Source organism: Xenopus laevis, chromosome 3L, assembly GCF_017654675.1.
Source record: "Xenopus laevis strain J_2021 chromosome 3L, Xenopus_laevis_v10.1, whole genome shotgun sequence".
Classification (NCBI taxonomy): domain Eukaryota; kingdom Metazoa; phylum Chordata; class Amphibia; order Anura; family Pipidae; genus Xenopus; species Xenopus laevis.
The window spans coordinates 80,202,650-80,219,315 of NC_054375.1; the positions used below are offsets into that span (position 1 = coordinate 80,202,650).

A 16,666-nucleotide genomic window follows, 5' to 3' on the forward strand; every position below is an offset into this window, starting at 1 on the left:
ATTCAATTTAAGCGAATCTGGGGGTTTTTTTCAGGGTAGTTGACCCCCGAACTTGCTGATTCAAGTTTTTTCCATTACAGGTTTTTTTTTAAAATAAGAAACCATTCAAGTTTATTCGAGGTCTAAAAAAGCTCACACAGTAAAATTTGGCCTTTGATAAATAACCCCCTTAAAGAATATCACCATTAAATTTTTGTTATTTGTTTTATCTTTCTCTAGACTACCTTGCTTATTCATCTGTATTCTGACTTCCAAACCACTGCATTGTTGCTTGGATAACCATTACACTAAATATCAGATAGGAATGGAAATACAAAGATGAAGAGCTGCGAAAAGCTGTGGATAAGCTGAATGTTGAGATGTCTATATCATTCCCCTAGTAAAAAGGACTATTTATCAACAAGAAGGGGAACATATATTAGGGGGTTATTTACTAAACTCTGAATGCAAAAATGTGTGAATTTTTTTTTTATAAAATCTGACTTTTAAAAAATCAAGAATTTTTCAGAATTTATTAAACCCAGAGGATGGAAAAGTCTGAATTAGAAAATCCGGAATCTCAGACCTGTCAAGGTTGCGTATAAGTCAATGGGAAAAGTACAATAGTAAAAAAGAAAAATCTGAAAAAATTGTGAAAATCTGATTTTTTTCCTGCAAAGCAAATTTTCAGGAAAATGTAATAATAAATAAGTGTAAAAAACTTGAAAAGATTTGATAGGAGTTTGTAGTAGGAAATGTTGAGATAAAATCAGACTTTGATAAATAACCCCTAAGAGTATAAATACCTATATTGACTGTTCTGTTCGTTTAATAAAACAGTACCTTGTTCCCAGCTAAGATATAATTAACCTTACATAGTTACATAGTTAAATTGGTGTGAAAAAGACCATCAAGTTCAAACCCTCCAAATGAGGTTATCACAATAGTCTTGGGTATTATGCCTGCCCAAGAAATCATCCAAGCCATTCTTAAAGGCATTAACAGAATCAGTCATCACAACAACACCCAGCAGTGCATTCCACAACCTCACTGTCCTCACTGTGAAGAATCACCTATGCTGCTTCAAATGAAATTTATTTTCCTCTAGTCTGATGGGGTGGACTCTGGTGCAGTGATCCTCTTTATGGGTAAAAAGGTCCCCTGCTATTTGTCTATAGTGTCCTCTAATGTACTTGTAAAGTGTAATCATGTCCCCTCTCAAGCACCTTTTTCCCCAGAGAAAACAACCCCAACCTTGACCGTCTACCATCATAATTTAAATCTTCATCCCGCTAACCAGTTTATTTGCAAGTCTCGGCACACTCTCCAGCTCATTTATATTCCTCTTAAAGACTGGAGCCCAAAACTGCACTGTATACTCCAAGTGGGGCCTTACCAGGGACCTATAAAGAGGCATAATTATGTTTTCATCCCTTGAGTTTATGCAATTATTTTTGCAAGACAGAACTTTATTTGCTTTAGTGGCCACAGAAAGACACTACCTGGAATTAGACAACTTATCTACAAAACGTTATCTACAAAACCCCTTCTCAGTTAAGGAAACTCCCAACACACTGCCATTTAGTGTATAAATTCTATTATTTTTGCCAAAGTGCATAACCTTGCATTTATTAACATTGAACCTCATTTTCCAGTTTGCTGCCCAGTTTGCCAACTTAGTCAAATCACTCTGTAAGGTGGCAGCATCCTACATGGAACCTATAGTTCTGCACAATTTAGTATCATCTGCAAAAATAGAAACAGTACTTTCAATGCCCTCCTCCAGGTCATTAATAAACAAGTTGAAAGGCAAAGGACCAAGTACAGAGCCCTGTGGTACTAACAACACTGGTCCAATTAGAAAATGTTCCATTTACCATCACTCTTTGTAATCTATCTTACAACAGTAGATCTCTATCCAGGTACAAGTACTAGGTTCCAGGCCAACATTCCTTAAATTAACCAGTAACCTTTTGTGTGGCACTGTATCAAATGCAAAATCAAAAGTAGACCATATCCACTGCCATCCCAGAATCAAACCTTATTGGAGGCAGAACTATCCTGTTGGGTTTAATTAATGTTTAAATCAAGTTTTAGGCATAAAGGTATAATGATCCATATAACTGAAAAAACCTGGAAAAATCAAAACAGGTCCCGAGCATTCTGGATGACAGGTACCATACCTTTATTTGCTTAAAATGGAATCTATAAGAGATGACCTTCCTGTGGTTCTTAACTTTCTAGATAAAAGCTTTCTGCATGAAGGTCCCATACCTGAACTGCATGTGGGTATTAGAAATCATATAGTTAATATAAAGTTAATGTATGTCTGGATATATGTAATTTATTAAATTTGTTCAACCAGGTAGTGACTTAGCTTTGCGTATTTATAGGATAATGCAACCACTGAAACTCTAACTAAGCATAAGAAGACTGAATTACTATATTTATAGAAAATATACAAAGTTTCATAATTAATAATCTGAAGCTATTTTAGGCCCTTTCAATTGCAAATAATTAAGAAAGTAATTTATGACATAGTTACTAAACAAATAGGAAAGCCCTGGAGCTATAAGCACAGGGACTGCAAAAGACAAGGGATCTGAATGACCAGCAGCCAGATTATACTGGTCTAGGTTAGAGTGGGCAGAATCACATGTAGCTGTGTTTAGGTGAGAAGGAATTAATTAAAGCAGGAGATGGCCAGGCCCAGGGGCGGAGTCAGAAAGGGAAGTGATGTCAGGGGAAGAAGCAGTTTACTTCCTTATCGTCTGAGCAGGTAGAAACATGAGTCAGAGCTGTCTCTGTAATTTAATGTTATTAACTGCAGTATATACACACTAACTCCTCAATATACTGCTTGCTTTGGGAGTAGAATTAGTTGGGCAGCTGCAGGTTAGAATTTAAACAAGCAAGGAAACAGATAATTATTATAATCAGGGATATGAGCCCAAAGGAGTGTCCACAAGTAACTGAGTTCAAAATATCTTAACCTAAAAAAGGGCAGCTGCAGGTTAGTCTCTTTTTGTATGCTTGATGCTTTACAGCAATTTATCTCACTGTAGTTACTGAGGCAGCATGGGAGTCAGGCTGGGCCCTAAAGGCATCCTCTGTATTACCTTTATATAGAAATGTGGGTTTGTGTGTACATTTGCATGGAAGCATTTGTTGAATTTGACCCACTAGTTAGTGACTTAGCTGCACAAATTTCAAGGAAATGTGAGCCATTTTAAGAAGCCTTTGACAGTGGCACAAAGACGAAATGATTATATTTAAAGAAAATATATAAAGCCTTGAGTAATAAGATAATGCCATCTAAGACCCATTCAATTAAACAAACACAAAAACATACTAATTTATTATATCATTTCAACATGTAATGAAATAAGTTGAAAGAAGTAACCATTAATAGCTTACCAGCCTCTTAACCTACCACAATCGCTACAAATTAGTAACTAACCTAGCTTCTACATAGATCACAAATTATGGCATTGGTATTTTACATTTTAGTATTCACTAGCTACTAAAATGTCTCATAATTCAGCCAAACTGAAGAAAAGGAAAGGCTTAGCTGGTGCAAAAGTAACAATAAGTCAATGGCCAATGCAAATAGATGAATGTGGAAAGGCTATAAGAGCAGTGAAGCATGGCCAGTATAATTTCAATGAACTTTCAATTCCACACTCAAGTAATAAGGATTACTTTCAGCATTTTAAATCAGCCTATGTATAAAAAGCTGTATTTTAGAGGGGAAAATGAGACATTTACATGAAAGCATAAGCAATTATCCTACTTCTTGTTATATGACTTTCAATCTTTAGCCACTTCAAAATAGCAATGAAGTGAACTACAAGGCAAAATTCTGTTAGGCTTTGTACAGCACAAATGGTTGCAGGTAGCAAACTAAAAGCCATCAGGACACATTCGATTTTGAAATAATGTGGTTATTCAGCACTGATATGCATCACTGTCGATAAAATGTTCATCAGATAAGCCACTAATTTAAAGGATAGCTTGCATTTTAAACGTAATGCTATGCAATGCGTTACAAGATTAAAAATATATATTTTGCATTCTACTTTATAAGTAAAAAAATCCATCAGTTCATACAATCTATGCAATAAAAATAAAATGAACAAGTAACATAGATTTTTTTTTGTTTTAAAAATAAAAGAATTGAAGTGGTAATATCATGTGAAATCCAATTTTTAATGAAAGTCATATTAATAAAACTACTTAACTATAGTCTCCAACATTTCTCTGCATTTTTGTTTCAGCATAAATTGACACAAACTCTATCATATACACTTGTTATGTATACAGCATCAAAGTTAAGGGCTGGATAAATATTCTGAGTGACTGGGATAAATAATTATGACATCCCTCAGATGGAACTATATGCTGTACTCAAAGGGAATATCATGCCATATAAGCAACTAGGAAAACTGCTGTCTTGTCACTTTATATTTTTTTTTTTAAAAAAAAAATTCTTATACTTTTCAAAGAAATCTGGTATGGCTCCGATTAAAAATCTAGAACAGAGCTTAGAGAGAATTGTCAGTTGTTGAAAATTTTGAAATACTCTGGCATGAGTTTCTGTTTTGCCAGATAATATATTTAAAAGGAGGCAGAGGCAAAAATAAAACTCAGTGAAGGAGCTCAGGCAGCCCAGATAGTTAGATTTAAAAGGTATGATGGGTCGTGGATTGACGCTCCACTGGATTTAAACTTAGAATCATTCCAAAAAAAAAAAAAATAATAATGGAAAGAACGACTGGAAGAATGACTAAACTTAACTAAGGGGCAGATTTATCAAAATGTGAGATTAGGGTTAACCACAGAAAAATCACCCACTTTAGAACTCTACATGGTCTTTTGCTTAGTTAGTAGACAGAAATCCATGTATAAGTTAGCTTATTAACATATCCATATCATTGGTTATTAGATATAGTGGCCACTTCCTGTGGCCACTATAGTGATTGGAAAGGGGTGGCACGTCTGAGAAGCCTGCAATCAGCAAGGCTCGGTAAAGCTGTTCAGCCCTAGAGGGACAACCCTTCTAATGAAAGTCAGGAAACAAGGACCCTGTGAACAAGGTAAAGTCATTTATAGGACTAGCGTTTGCAATAGTACATTCTAGGAAGAAAAGATAGGAAAGCTAGAAAGAGCAGGCTTGCTCCAACAAGGATTGACCGTTGGAGGTAGCTCTTCCTAAGGCTTTGCTAGCCAAAAGTGAAGAGACTGCAGTACCGAAGAGGGATTAAGGTTACATTCTAGCCCCTGATCCAGAGCACTTGGCTAAGAAACCCTAAAGGTAAACCATTAAACCTACCAGGCTGACTCTAAAGTGGTGTCAAAGAACCTTGCTCTACCTATGAGTGCATCTGATGTGATCATCTACAGTTAGTAATGAATAACCCTGTAACACCTTGACAATAAAGCCTTTGTTCTGTTTGTAAGAACCTCTGGTGTCCTCTTATTTTTACACAACAGCAAGAGATGTGTAGATAAACAACACCCTCAACCTTCATTCTTCCACTTAGCAAAGGACCATTTGAAGGAGAGAGTCTAGTGCAGGGATCTGCAACCTTGGCTCTCCAGCTGTTAAGGAACTACAAGTCACACAATGCAATGAAGGATTCTAATGAAGGAGTCTAAAGGCAAATGCATTGTGGGACTTGTAGTTCCTTAACAGCTGGAGAGCCAAGGTTGCAGATCCCTGGTCTAGTGTGAACCATGTTCTTCTGTTCACTAGTTTGGGAAGGCCTGTTTTAGGCCAGATACAGTTACAAGTTTCTAGCAAGCCTCTGTGTAATAGAGTTTTTTAATGTGTATACTGTATCCCAAAAAGTTGACTTCTTCAATAAAGTAAGCAACAGCTCTCAAGACAATGCTAAAAAGTAGAGTTAAGACCCACCAAACCAGGGGATACTGGATACTGAAATTTTAGTATATTGCAGACAGCAGTCAATTATATATGTTTTCCACTCTACCTATTTGGAATTAAATCTATCTGGTTGCTAACTTTATAAATAAGATGAAATATTTATCAGTAGACATCTAGACTGAGGATAATGCTCTATGGTTGGTGGGGTCGATAACCCCATCAGATAGGAAAGCACTGGCAAAATAAAAAGAGATTGGAGTGGATTATTATAATAGCAACAGTGTCCCTTTAATTATAGTGTCTATGTTAGCACAGACATATTTATAGATATGCATTATGTAAGAGGTAAATAATATGAATTTGCACTACAGCATCCTTAATTAGACAAAGAGATCCTTAAAACTAGACATGCCAAACCAGCTTTAGCAGCAGTGAGTACTGAGTGGTTCATTTGATTTATTTCAAGTATTCTGTATTTTTAAAAGGTAGAGCATAGAAAAGGTAATTTCTTACCTAACATTATTATAAGCTATTTTATCTAATATTTTTTATCTGATTTTTAAATTATTCAAAAATACAATGTGATCCTTAAGGGGTTATTTATTAAGGTTCCACGAAAATTCAAGTTTCTGGGCTGATTTTTTTTGTCAAAACTCAAATTTTTCGAGATCTAATATACCCCGACCATGGAAATAGCTCGATAGAACATCTAAAACCTGTCAAGGTCAATGGCAGAGATCCCTTGAACCATTTGAAGTGATGCTTCTTGTCGAAAACCAGATGCAAAGTCCAAAGCACTGCGGCACACTGACAAGATGACTGTGTTTGTATTCATGGTACCGTATATACTCGAGTATAAGCCGAGTTTTTCAGCATCCAAAATGTGCTGAAAAAGTCTACCTCGGCTTATACTCGGGTCAGCGGGCAGTAGATGAGATTGCAGTCACTTTTAATCATTCCTATACCAACAGTTCACTTGGGGAGAGACTGCAATATCCCACAATGCCCTCTGTTGGTTATATGAAAGAATAACAGTGCGCCCTCTGTTGGTTATATGAAAGAATAACAGTGCACACTCTGTTGGTTATATGAAAGAATAACAGTGACTGCAATATCACACAGCGCCATCTGTTGGTTATATGAAAGAATAACAGTGACTGCAATATCACACAGCGCCATCTGTTGGTTATATGAAAGAATAACAGTGACTGCAATATCACACAGCACCCTCTGTTGGTTATATGAAAGAATAACAGTGCTCCCTCTGTTGGTTATATGAAAGAATAACAGTGACTGCAATATCACACAGCGCCATCTGTTGGTTATATGAAAGAATAACAGTGACTGCAATATCACACAGCACCCTCTGTTGGTTATATGAAAGAATAACAGTGCGCCCTCTGTTGGTTATATGAAAGAATAACAGTGACTGCAAAATCACACAGTGCCATCTGTTGGTTATATGAAAGAATAACAGTGCGCCCTCTGTTGGTTATATGAAAGAATAACAGTGACTGCAATATCACACAGCTCCCTCTGTTGGTTATATTAAAGAATAACTGTGACTGCAATATCACACAGCACCCTCTGTTGGTTATATGAAATAATAACAGTGTGCCCTCTGTTGGTTATATGAAAGAATAACAGTGACTGCAATATCAAACAGCGCCCTCTGTTGTTTATATTAAAGAATAACAGTGACTGCAATATCACACAGCGCCCTATGTTGGTTATATGAAGGATTAACAGTGATGGCAATATCACACAGCGCCCTCTGTTGGTTATACGAAAGATTAACAGTGATGGCAATATCACACAGCACCCTCTGCACATGGTAGTGGGACAGTGGGACAATGCACACAGTAATCCGTTTGACAATTCTCTGTCACCATCAACTTTGCAAAGACATCCGGTTGATCGCTGGGGGGGTCGCTTCGGCAGAATGTGCGCTGCTGGGAGACAGGGCTGTAGTTGTGTCTAGGCTTATACTAGAGTCAATAAGTTTTCCCAGTTTTCGTAGGTAAAATTAGGTACCTCGGCTTATACTCGGGTCGGCTTATACTCAAGTATATACGGTATTTATTGGCTCCAATTCAAGTAGACAAAGGGCTACGTTTCGGGCCTCGCAGGGCCCTTTATCAAGCCTTTCTTGTCGAAAACTAGGCATGGTATACTACACCTCGAACTTTACAACCTAGTCATATCTTTTTTTCTTGTAGACATGGATCTGGTAGGTTCTGCATGCTTGCTTCCAAACTGAGAACATATCTTTGTTGTTTCCTATATTTAAGTTAGTGGCTTGAGGCCAGTCCTGCCACAAATATCTTAGGGTGGTTACAGGGTCCTACAAATAAGAACTACGCCCCCCAGTACAATAAAGCGACAGAAAACCTACAGAATGGGTGCTAGAGGAGTCTTATATTCACAGGGGTTATACAGACTGACATAACATACCCTAATGAAAATCTAAAAACCCCCAGCAACAGGATCTGTTCCCCAAGGAGTCATAATAGCCCACCTTAAGTTTGTACGCTTTTTTAAAGGCAGTAATAAAATACTGAAAATATGATTAAGAGGTGGGAAACTTATGAAGACTGAATAGTACAGAAATAAGAGTTGAATAGTTATTAGAATTTTCTAGACAGAGTAATGTTAATAAATTAAAAATATAGTTTGAGATATGTTTTGCAACATTTTTAAAAGGATAACATTTGATCTGAAATCTAGTGAATATTTACTAGCTTTAAAAAGGATTACTTATCTATTTTTGGTGCCTACATTGCAATACAAATCAATAAAGTTATTAAAACATGAACTAACATCATCCAACACTTACACTTGCCACCCACTTTCTTCAGTAAAAATGCTCTGTCAACTTAATAAAAAAAAAAAGCAAAACAACCACTGAAATGTGAGCAGATATTGTACAGTGAAGACATGTTTACAGTTTAAGTGTAGGAAATGTATAGTAGCAATGCACATATTTGTTACGGCCTGTCACAAATTCACTATTGCAAGAGGTATAAGTTTCACCCATGACCATTAAATGAAACAAGTTCTCTTAGATACTGTCGAGCCTAAGATGATGACTGGTATGTAAATTATTACACTGCTGTACAGTTAGGCAATGAATTCGATTTCAAGAGTTTTTACAATACATTCCTTTTTATCATTATACAAAAAGTTGTTTTGGCTTGAGTTTAACTCAACAAGGGTTCACATTCTGTAAGGGACAAATAATAAAAATGTGCATGTACAGTTCTATTTACAGAACAATCAATAACACTAATATGTTACATACTGTATAAGAGTTTCATCCTATTAGTTACCAAAATCATAACCAAAGTTGACATTAGTTACAGTATGAGTTACTATCACTTGCAAAACTAGAATGTAATAATTTGCCTTTGTCACCCAAAGTTTAAACAACATTGTAACTTATCAAACTAAGTAATATACTATGTAATATTATTTATCTACTTACATGAAAATCCTTTTCTTCCAAAATTTCTTTCCTCCATCTTACAAGGAAGGCAGCACAAACATATAAATGGAAGTGGGAAAAGCCTTCGGGTTCAGACTGTGGGATAAAAAAAGACAGTCTTATGGATATTTGTTAAAAATATATGATACAGTACACACATTTTTAATCTCATATGTAATGAAAGTCACACATTTTGTCCAGGTACAGTAACCTATAACCTATAAGATATTTGCTTTTAAACAGATGACTGACAACTAAAAGCTACCTGCTGATTACTTGTTATAGGTGATTAGACCTGAAACAAACTCTGCATCTATTTACTTTTACTGCAAGCGTTTATTTAGCATTTTATTCAGCATCTTTTCAATTTAGAGTTTCAGCAATTACCTGGTTACTAGGGTCAACTTTACCCTAAAAACAAGTTAGTGGTTTAGATAAGAGATTGAATTATACATATAAGAAGGTTACTGCCCCCGATGTTTTCAGCCTTCCTGACATTCAAGTTTTTTCAGAGAAAAAACTCAAATCAAGTTTGATCCATCTAGAATTTGATTAAAATTCAATTCCACTTTTTCGGGTCGTTTCAATTTGTCCGAGTTGGAAAAATTTGATTTTATTAATACATTTTGATAGGTCGAATTTTGAATTTTTATGGGAGTTTATGAGAGTTTTAAAAATTCACATGAATTCGAACCTTGATAAATGTGCCTCTAAAAGTTAATGTAAAGGTGAACAACCCCATTGATCCTTAAAGAGTATTAAAATGTTTTAAACAATGATTCTTTTCTAGGACCAATCAGGATGAAAACAATTATTTAGTGCTATAATAAGTCCTTCTAAATAACAATAGAACTGTTTTTATATGAGTTCACCACAAATACTTAAAAATCTCAAACATCTACATTCATAAGTGGCCACCTGCAAGAATATCACCCAATGTAACAATATACACACAACATACACACATACCTTGAGAAATTCAGTGACACCATTTCAAATGACACTAAACAGTCTAGATCTAAGCCTTGCTGATACAGAGAAAATAAAAAATATACACATCTACAATATTCACACACTCATTCAAGTCTATGAAGAACTTTCTCCACACATAATGTGATTCTTTCTTTTTTTCTGTTCTATATACGCATCACTGTTTGAAGTTTTCCTTAGTGAAGTGGTATTCAGAGTGCAAGCACCCCTTTGAGCTTCAACAAAGGATGTTCAGGGGCATTTTCACTCAAAGTTTTATATATGTGAAAACTTTCTCATTATAGTCATTAAATCCACACAAGTTCCTAAACTCTTCCTTCGAACACCAGGGCTTCCTGCCAAGCTGTTCTTTTTTCCCCAACCAAAAAATAAAAAGCTTGGCAGATTTTATGTGCCAAGGTTTTTATTTTTTGGAAAAACAAAATAAGAGTTCACCACGTTCTATTCATTCCTGTGGCATGTTTAGTCTCACATTTTGATAAATCTGTCCCTAAATCTCATCATTTTTCACATTCAAGTTGCAACTTCATATCCACAGCTGTTGGTGCACTTAAGGGCACAATTAAAAATACTACAACCCTTTGTTTTAAGGGAATTTTTCAGTATAAAAATAAAAACTGGATAAATAGAGAGGCTGTGCAAAATAAAAAAAATGTTTCTAATATATGTAGTTAGCCAAAAATGTAATCTTTAAAGACTGGAGTAACTGGATGTCTAACATAATAGCCAGAACACCACTTCCTACTTTGCAGCTCTCTTGGTTTCCACTGATTGGGTACCAGGCAGTAACCAATCAGTGACTTGAGGGGGGGGGCACATGGTCCATAACCGTTTTGCTTTTGAATCTGAGCTGAATGCTGAGGATCAATTGCAAACTCACTGAGCAGTTATGTCCCACGTGGCCTCCCTTCAAGTTGCTGACTAACTAAGTTAGAGAGCTGAAAAGCAGGAAGTTATGTTCTGTTATGTTATGCTAGACATACAGGTACTCCAGCCTTTATAGATTGCATTTTTGACTAACTATATTAGAATTTTTTTTTATTATGCAAAGCGTATCTACTTACTCAGCTTTTATTTTTACACTGAACTCTTCCTTTACGGTTTTATTTGGTGTTTAGTATATGAATATTTTTTGCCCTGGAAATTATCACTTTTCATTCTTGAGAGAGTTAAACAAATGTAAAGTAGATCAAGAACCCATTTACTCATGATATCACTTGGTAACAAACATTCATCACTTGTGAAAGTATTAATGTGCTTACATAGGATAAATAGGATTGCCCTATATTCAGAGTTAACAGTGTTAAGTATTTTTATCATTCTATTAGTCTCACTAGTGTCAGCTTTCTGAAGAATATAAAATGATGCAACATTTCAGTATGAGTGTATATAGGTTACATTTGTTTTTCAAAATAAGGCTTTTTGCATTAAAGATCTCAGGCATGTTCAAACCTGAGCAAAATATTTATACGGATGAGTTATTCAGTCACTCAACTTATGACTGAGCCAACTGTGCTAAAAAAGGAGAGGCCTAAGTTGACTTCAAAGAAAATAAATGTTTGCCTATTGGTACATAGCATATGAGGTATCATTTCTGATCACAAACTAATGCCTGTGGTGAATAGCTGTAAAAGTATATTTCCTCTTCCTGAGTAACTAGAAAGGAAAAGGTACACTAAGCTTTCCGATCACTACAGCAAAATAGTGTGATTAAAGCTCACTGCTTGTCCCACAATAAGCTTGGAATTGGAAATTGTAGGTCCTATACTATTTCCACCACTTCCTTAAAGGGATACTGTCATGGGAAAACATGTTTTTTTCAAAACACATCAGTTACTGCTACTGCTACTCCAGCAGACTTCTGCACTGAAATCCAATTTTCAAAAGAGCAAACAGATTTTTTATATTTAATTTTTAAATCTGACATGGGACTAGACATATTGTCAGTTTCCCAGCCGCCCCCAATCATGTGATTTGCGCCTGCACTTTATGATGGAGCTGCTTTCTTGCAGGCTGTTATTTCTCCTACTTAATTTAATTGAATCAGTCTCAATGGGACTTAATAATACTATAGATTGCTCTGCAATCAAAAGCTGACCAAAAATTGATAAACTAGAATAATTTATGTGGCCTGATTGGTGACACCATTCAGGGCAGAAGCCAAAAATCAAATAAAAATGCATGCTTTGACAGCAGTAGAATTATTGGACTGACTTGTATAACTATGCCATTAATGATTCCTGCATTTGCTTTCTCCATATTATCCATTTATAACCTTATTCAACTAGCTTAGAATTCTGATGGCACAAAATTCTTAAGTTAAGCAAAAATTACTTTGTAAATTTGCTTTAAAATAATATATTAGTATGCTTGCAGTTTGCTAAAACTACCAGTCAGACTAATTTAAAGGGAAAGTTCAAGATAGATAGTCTGTGCAAAATAAAAATTGTTTCTAATATAGTTAGCCAAAAATGTAATGAGTTAGCAATTAATCCTTTGCTTGCAGGTCAGATTCAAGAGCAAACAGTTATGACCCAAATGGCCCCCCGTGAAGTCACTGATTGGTTACTGTCTGGTAACCAATCAGTGGAAACCAAGAGAGATACAAAGCAGGAAATAGTGGGTCTGACTATTATGTTAGACAGGTAAATATCCATTGACAGCACTTCCAAATTCTTTAAAACCGCCTTTAATAATTTGCAGTTATTTGCACAGCAACAGATGCAACGTTTCGTGTCAAGCATGCTTGACAAAGAGTGGAGTGCCACTCGAAACGTTGCATCGTGTTGCTGTGCAAATAACTCCAAACTATTAAAGGCGGTTTTAAAGAATTTCGAAGTGCTGTCAATGGATATTTACCTGCTTATTATGGGGGAGCTGCTGTGAACAGGCTCCAAGACGTGCACTCAAAATGAAGGGGATTAATGAAGTAAGTTCGGTTCAAATTGGAATTATTATGTTAGACATCCAGTCACTCCAGCCTTTATAGATTACATTTTTGGCTAACTATATTGAAAACATTTATTTATTTTGCACAGCCTACCCATTTATCCAGTTTTTAATTTTATACTGAACAATTCCTTTAAGATTTAGTCTGGAGAGAGAAAATGGCAACAATGAACAAATCAAGATGCAACAACTGTTTTGCCATAGACCATAGCAAAGCTTGATCTGCATGATCAGTAGGTGGTTGAACCTCAGAAACATATTATTATATTTTATTTATATAGCAACATCATATTTCACAGAGCTTTAAAGAGATTATACATTAATTCCTATTAGTCCATGAACCAATGTAGCTCACAGTCTAGGTACCTATCAAATACATTCTACAGTCAAATAATGTATACAATTTTTAACAGTTCTGAGAGGGGAATATAAGAAAGATTTTAAAAATGCTTATTTGTAATAGTGATAGAGATGTTTTTGAACCAAGGACAGACCACTATGGTGCTCCACTAACAACACTGGTCCAATCAGAAAATGTTTTGTATACCACAATTTTGTAATCTATACTTCTCACTACAGCCAGTTCTCTATCCAAGTACAAATACTGAGGCTCATTTACAAACACTAGGCAAATTTGCACCTGGGCAGTAACCCATAGCAACGAAACAGTAAGTGGCTTTTTCCAGCCACCTGCAGGTTGAGCAATGAAAGCAAACCTCTGATTGGTTACCATGGGTTACTACCCAGGTGTAAATTTGCCCAGTGTTTGTAAATGTGCCCTACTATATTACAGGCCAATATTCATTAATTTAACCATAAACCTTGTGATACTGTATCAAATGCTTTATCTAAGTCTAAGTAGATTACATCCACTACCATTCCAGAATTGAGGTTCCTGCTCACTTTTTTATCAATGGCAATTCGATTAGTCTGACAAGATCTGTTACAAACTCATAGTATTGTGATTTTCAATTAAGTCAAGTATTTTCCCTTAATAACCCTTCAAAAAGCTTTCCCACCATTGACATAAGACTAACTAGGATTCCTTTTTGAAAAGCTGCAGCAATTCACCAGTCTCTTGGCACCATGCCAGACCTCAATGAATCCTGAAAAATGAAGTAAAAAGGTTTTTTGAATGCTTTATTGGCCTCCTGGTATTTAATAAATGTTTCAGTTGTCCCGGCTAACTTGAATACCTTAAAAGCACATGTTTTCCTAAACTCACACCAAAACTTCTATCAAACCACAAAAGTTTTGCATTGCGATGACCTTCTTTGCTTACAAGGGAAATATACTGTCATGTATATTTATTAAGCAGCGTTTTAAAGATATCCCATATTTCTTCTGTCTAAAATTTTGTGTTTTAGTTACTCCCACATAGAGTTGTTTCTGCAACATAATCTCAGGAGACTGTTATAATCACTATTCCCTAAATGCTCACCCATTCCAATGCTAGAGATGAGTTCAGTATTATTAGTTATTACAAGGTCCAAAAGAGAAGCATTCCTAGGAGGTTCTTGAACTGAAATATATTTGTGTATATATATATATTATTTATATTTATATTCAGATCCTCTGCAATACATCTTCTATTCAGACTTCTGACTGACTTGGTTGCTAGGTTATCTAAGCCTAAGCAGTCCGAAAGATGTTTAAATTCCAGGCCTGACAACACAAAAAAGTAAATTATTTAAAAAAACACGAAAAAAATCAGATGCAAAAGTACCACAGTCTACATTATAATAAATTCATTTTAATGTGAAGTACCCTTTAAAGCCTCAGCAGTAGCAGGCAGAATAGTATACACATGCTGTACATCAATGTAATGACTGCAGTGGTATGACTGGTTTAGTAAAGTGTACACGTTCTGGAATTAGATCCAGATAGTAAACCACCAACCTTGAAACACAGATTAGTTAAGATGAAAAATATTGTAAGCTCTTTCCTATGCCATCATCATTCCTAAAAGGGTCAACATCAAAGTGTGGCATTGTTCACAGTGTTAATGTGACAACTAAAGCCCATTCCATTCAACAGGAATTGCTTGTATTGTATAAATTTGCATCATATCCTTGAACTGTTCTCTCCTGTCTATTATTAGCAGACATTAATGTGTGTCTTGGTCCCAGTTACTTCTAAGTGTTGTCCAGCTGGTTGAATAATATTCAGTTCTGTAGAGGCTAAGATTAATTACCACCATCACAAACAACTTATACTCCAATCTAACAATATAATTATTACATATTTTACATTTTGATGTCTAAACTACTTACCTCATGTATCATCCTAATTGCATTTCTACTTCTTTCCCTAAGAAGCTGAGTAATATGGCATTAATTAATGGACACAATAAAGAAACTGCCAGTATTGTTTCAGTTCTTTCTGAGAACTAGACTCATTTGCATTCCTTCTTCTTTTCAGTAGCTTTTATATTAAACAATAGCACCACTGAGACCTCTGCATTAAATTGTAAGTCCATTAAACAAAACACAACCATATCCATTCCTACAGATATTCATCAATTACCATATTTTACAGCAACAAGTACTTTTTTTATTGTATTGTCTCTAGAGTGTTAAGACATTGGGTCAAATTTATTTTATAGTATGCACTTTGCATTATAATATAAAGTTAAGTTGCATTGCTTTAAATAATAAATACATAAAAGAAGTAAAAAAATGTTCAGTTAAGGGAGTCTTTTTTGACAGAGAATATGAACAGCACAAAAATATACACACAAAAAGACAAAAATAACATAAAATCACATTAGAAGACAAATATTGTATTAAACATAACTAAGATTATTTCATTTATTAGGTCAATGGCACACGGGGCTGTGCCTAGGCTTCTCATCGCCAACATGTTTTCTGCTGAAGAAGCCAATGTACTCCTCTCCTGCTGCTCCATGACTCTGCACTGACAAGACCAGCATCAGCTTCTGTGCGCATACTCGGAGAGTCAGTGCGGGTAGATGGAGGAGCAGGGGGGAGGTGCAGCTCAGTGTGCCATTGGCACTTACCTGACAAGAATGGATAACTGAAAAAAACAGCAACTAAATAGATAAATATATTATAACTGTAACGCAAGGTATCCCAATCTCAGAACAGACTCCAAGGACCCGGTCGTGGCTCATCCTTCCGCCTATAAAAACCGCCTTTGGCTTCGGGACTAGCCCTCTGCTATTTGGATGCCACTAGGCATTAACATGAGAGGCCTAATGAGAGAATTATGAGCAAGCAAAGGAAACCAAGCGTGGGGTTGTTGAATGGAAAACAAGGAGCGTAGTCAAAAGCCAGGCCAGGTCAGTAACAATTAGTCAATGTGGTACACACAGGCGACGTAGGAATGGTCGGGGTCACAGGCCAGGTCAAACACAC

The 16,666-nt window shown here is 35.7% G+C and overlaps 1 protein-coding gene across 2 annotated transcripts in view; it reads right to left on the bottom strand.

Moving 5' to 3' along the window:
* LOC108711168 (TBC1 domain family member 22A) overlaps nt 1-16,666 on the bottom strand; it is a 297,560-nt gene that overhangs the window by 56,377 nt on the left and 224,517 nt on the right. For both annotated transcript variants that reach the window (XM_018252619.2, XM_041586439.1), the window contains exon 12: nt 9,351-9,446. In XM_018252619.2, coding sequence (XP_018108108.1) covers nt 9,351-9,446 — 96 coding nt within the window. The remainder of the gene's footprint in view (nt 1-9,350; nt 9,447-16,666) is intronic.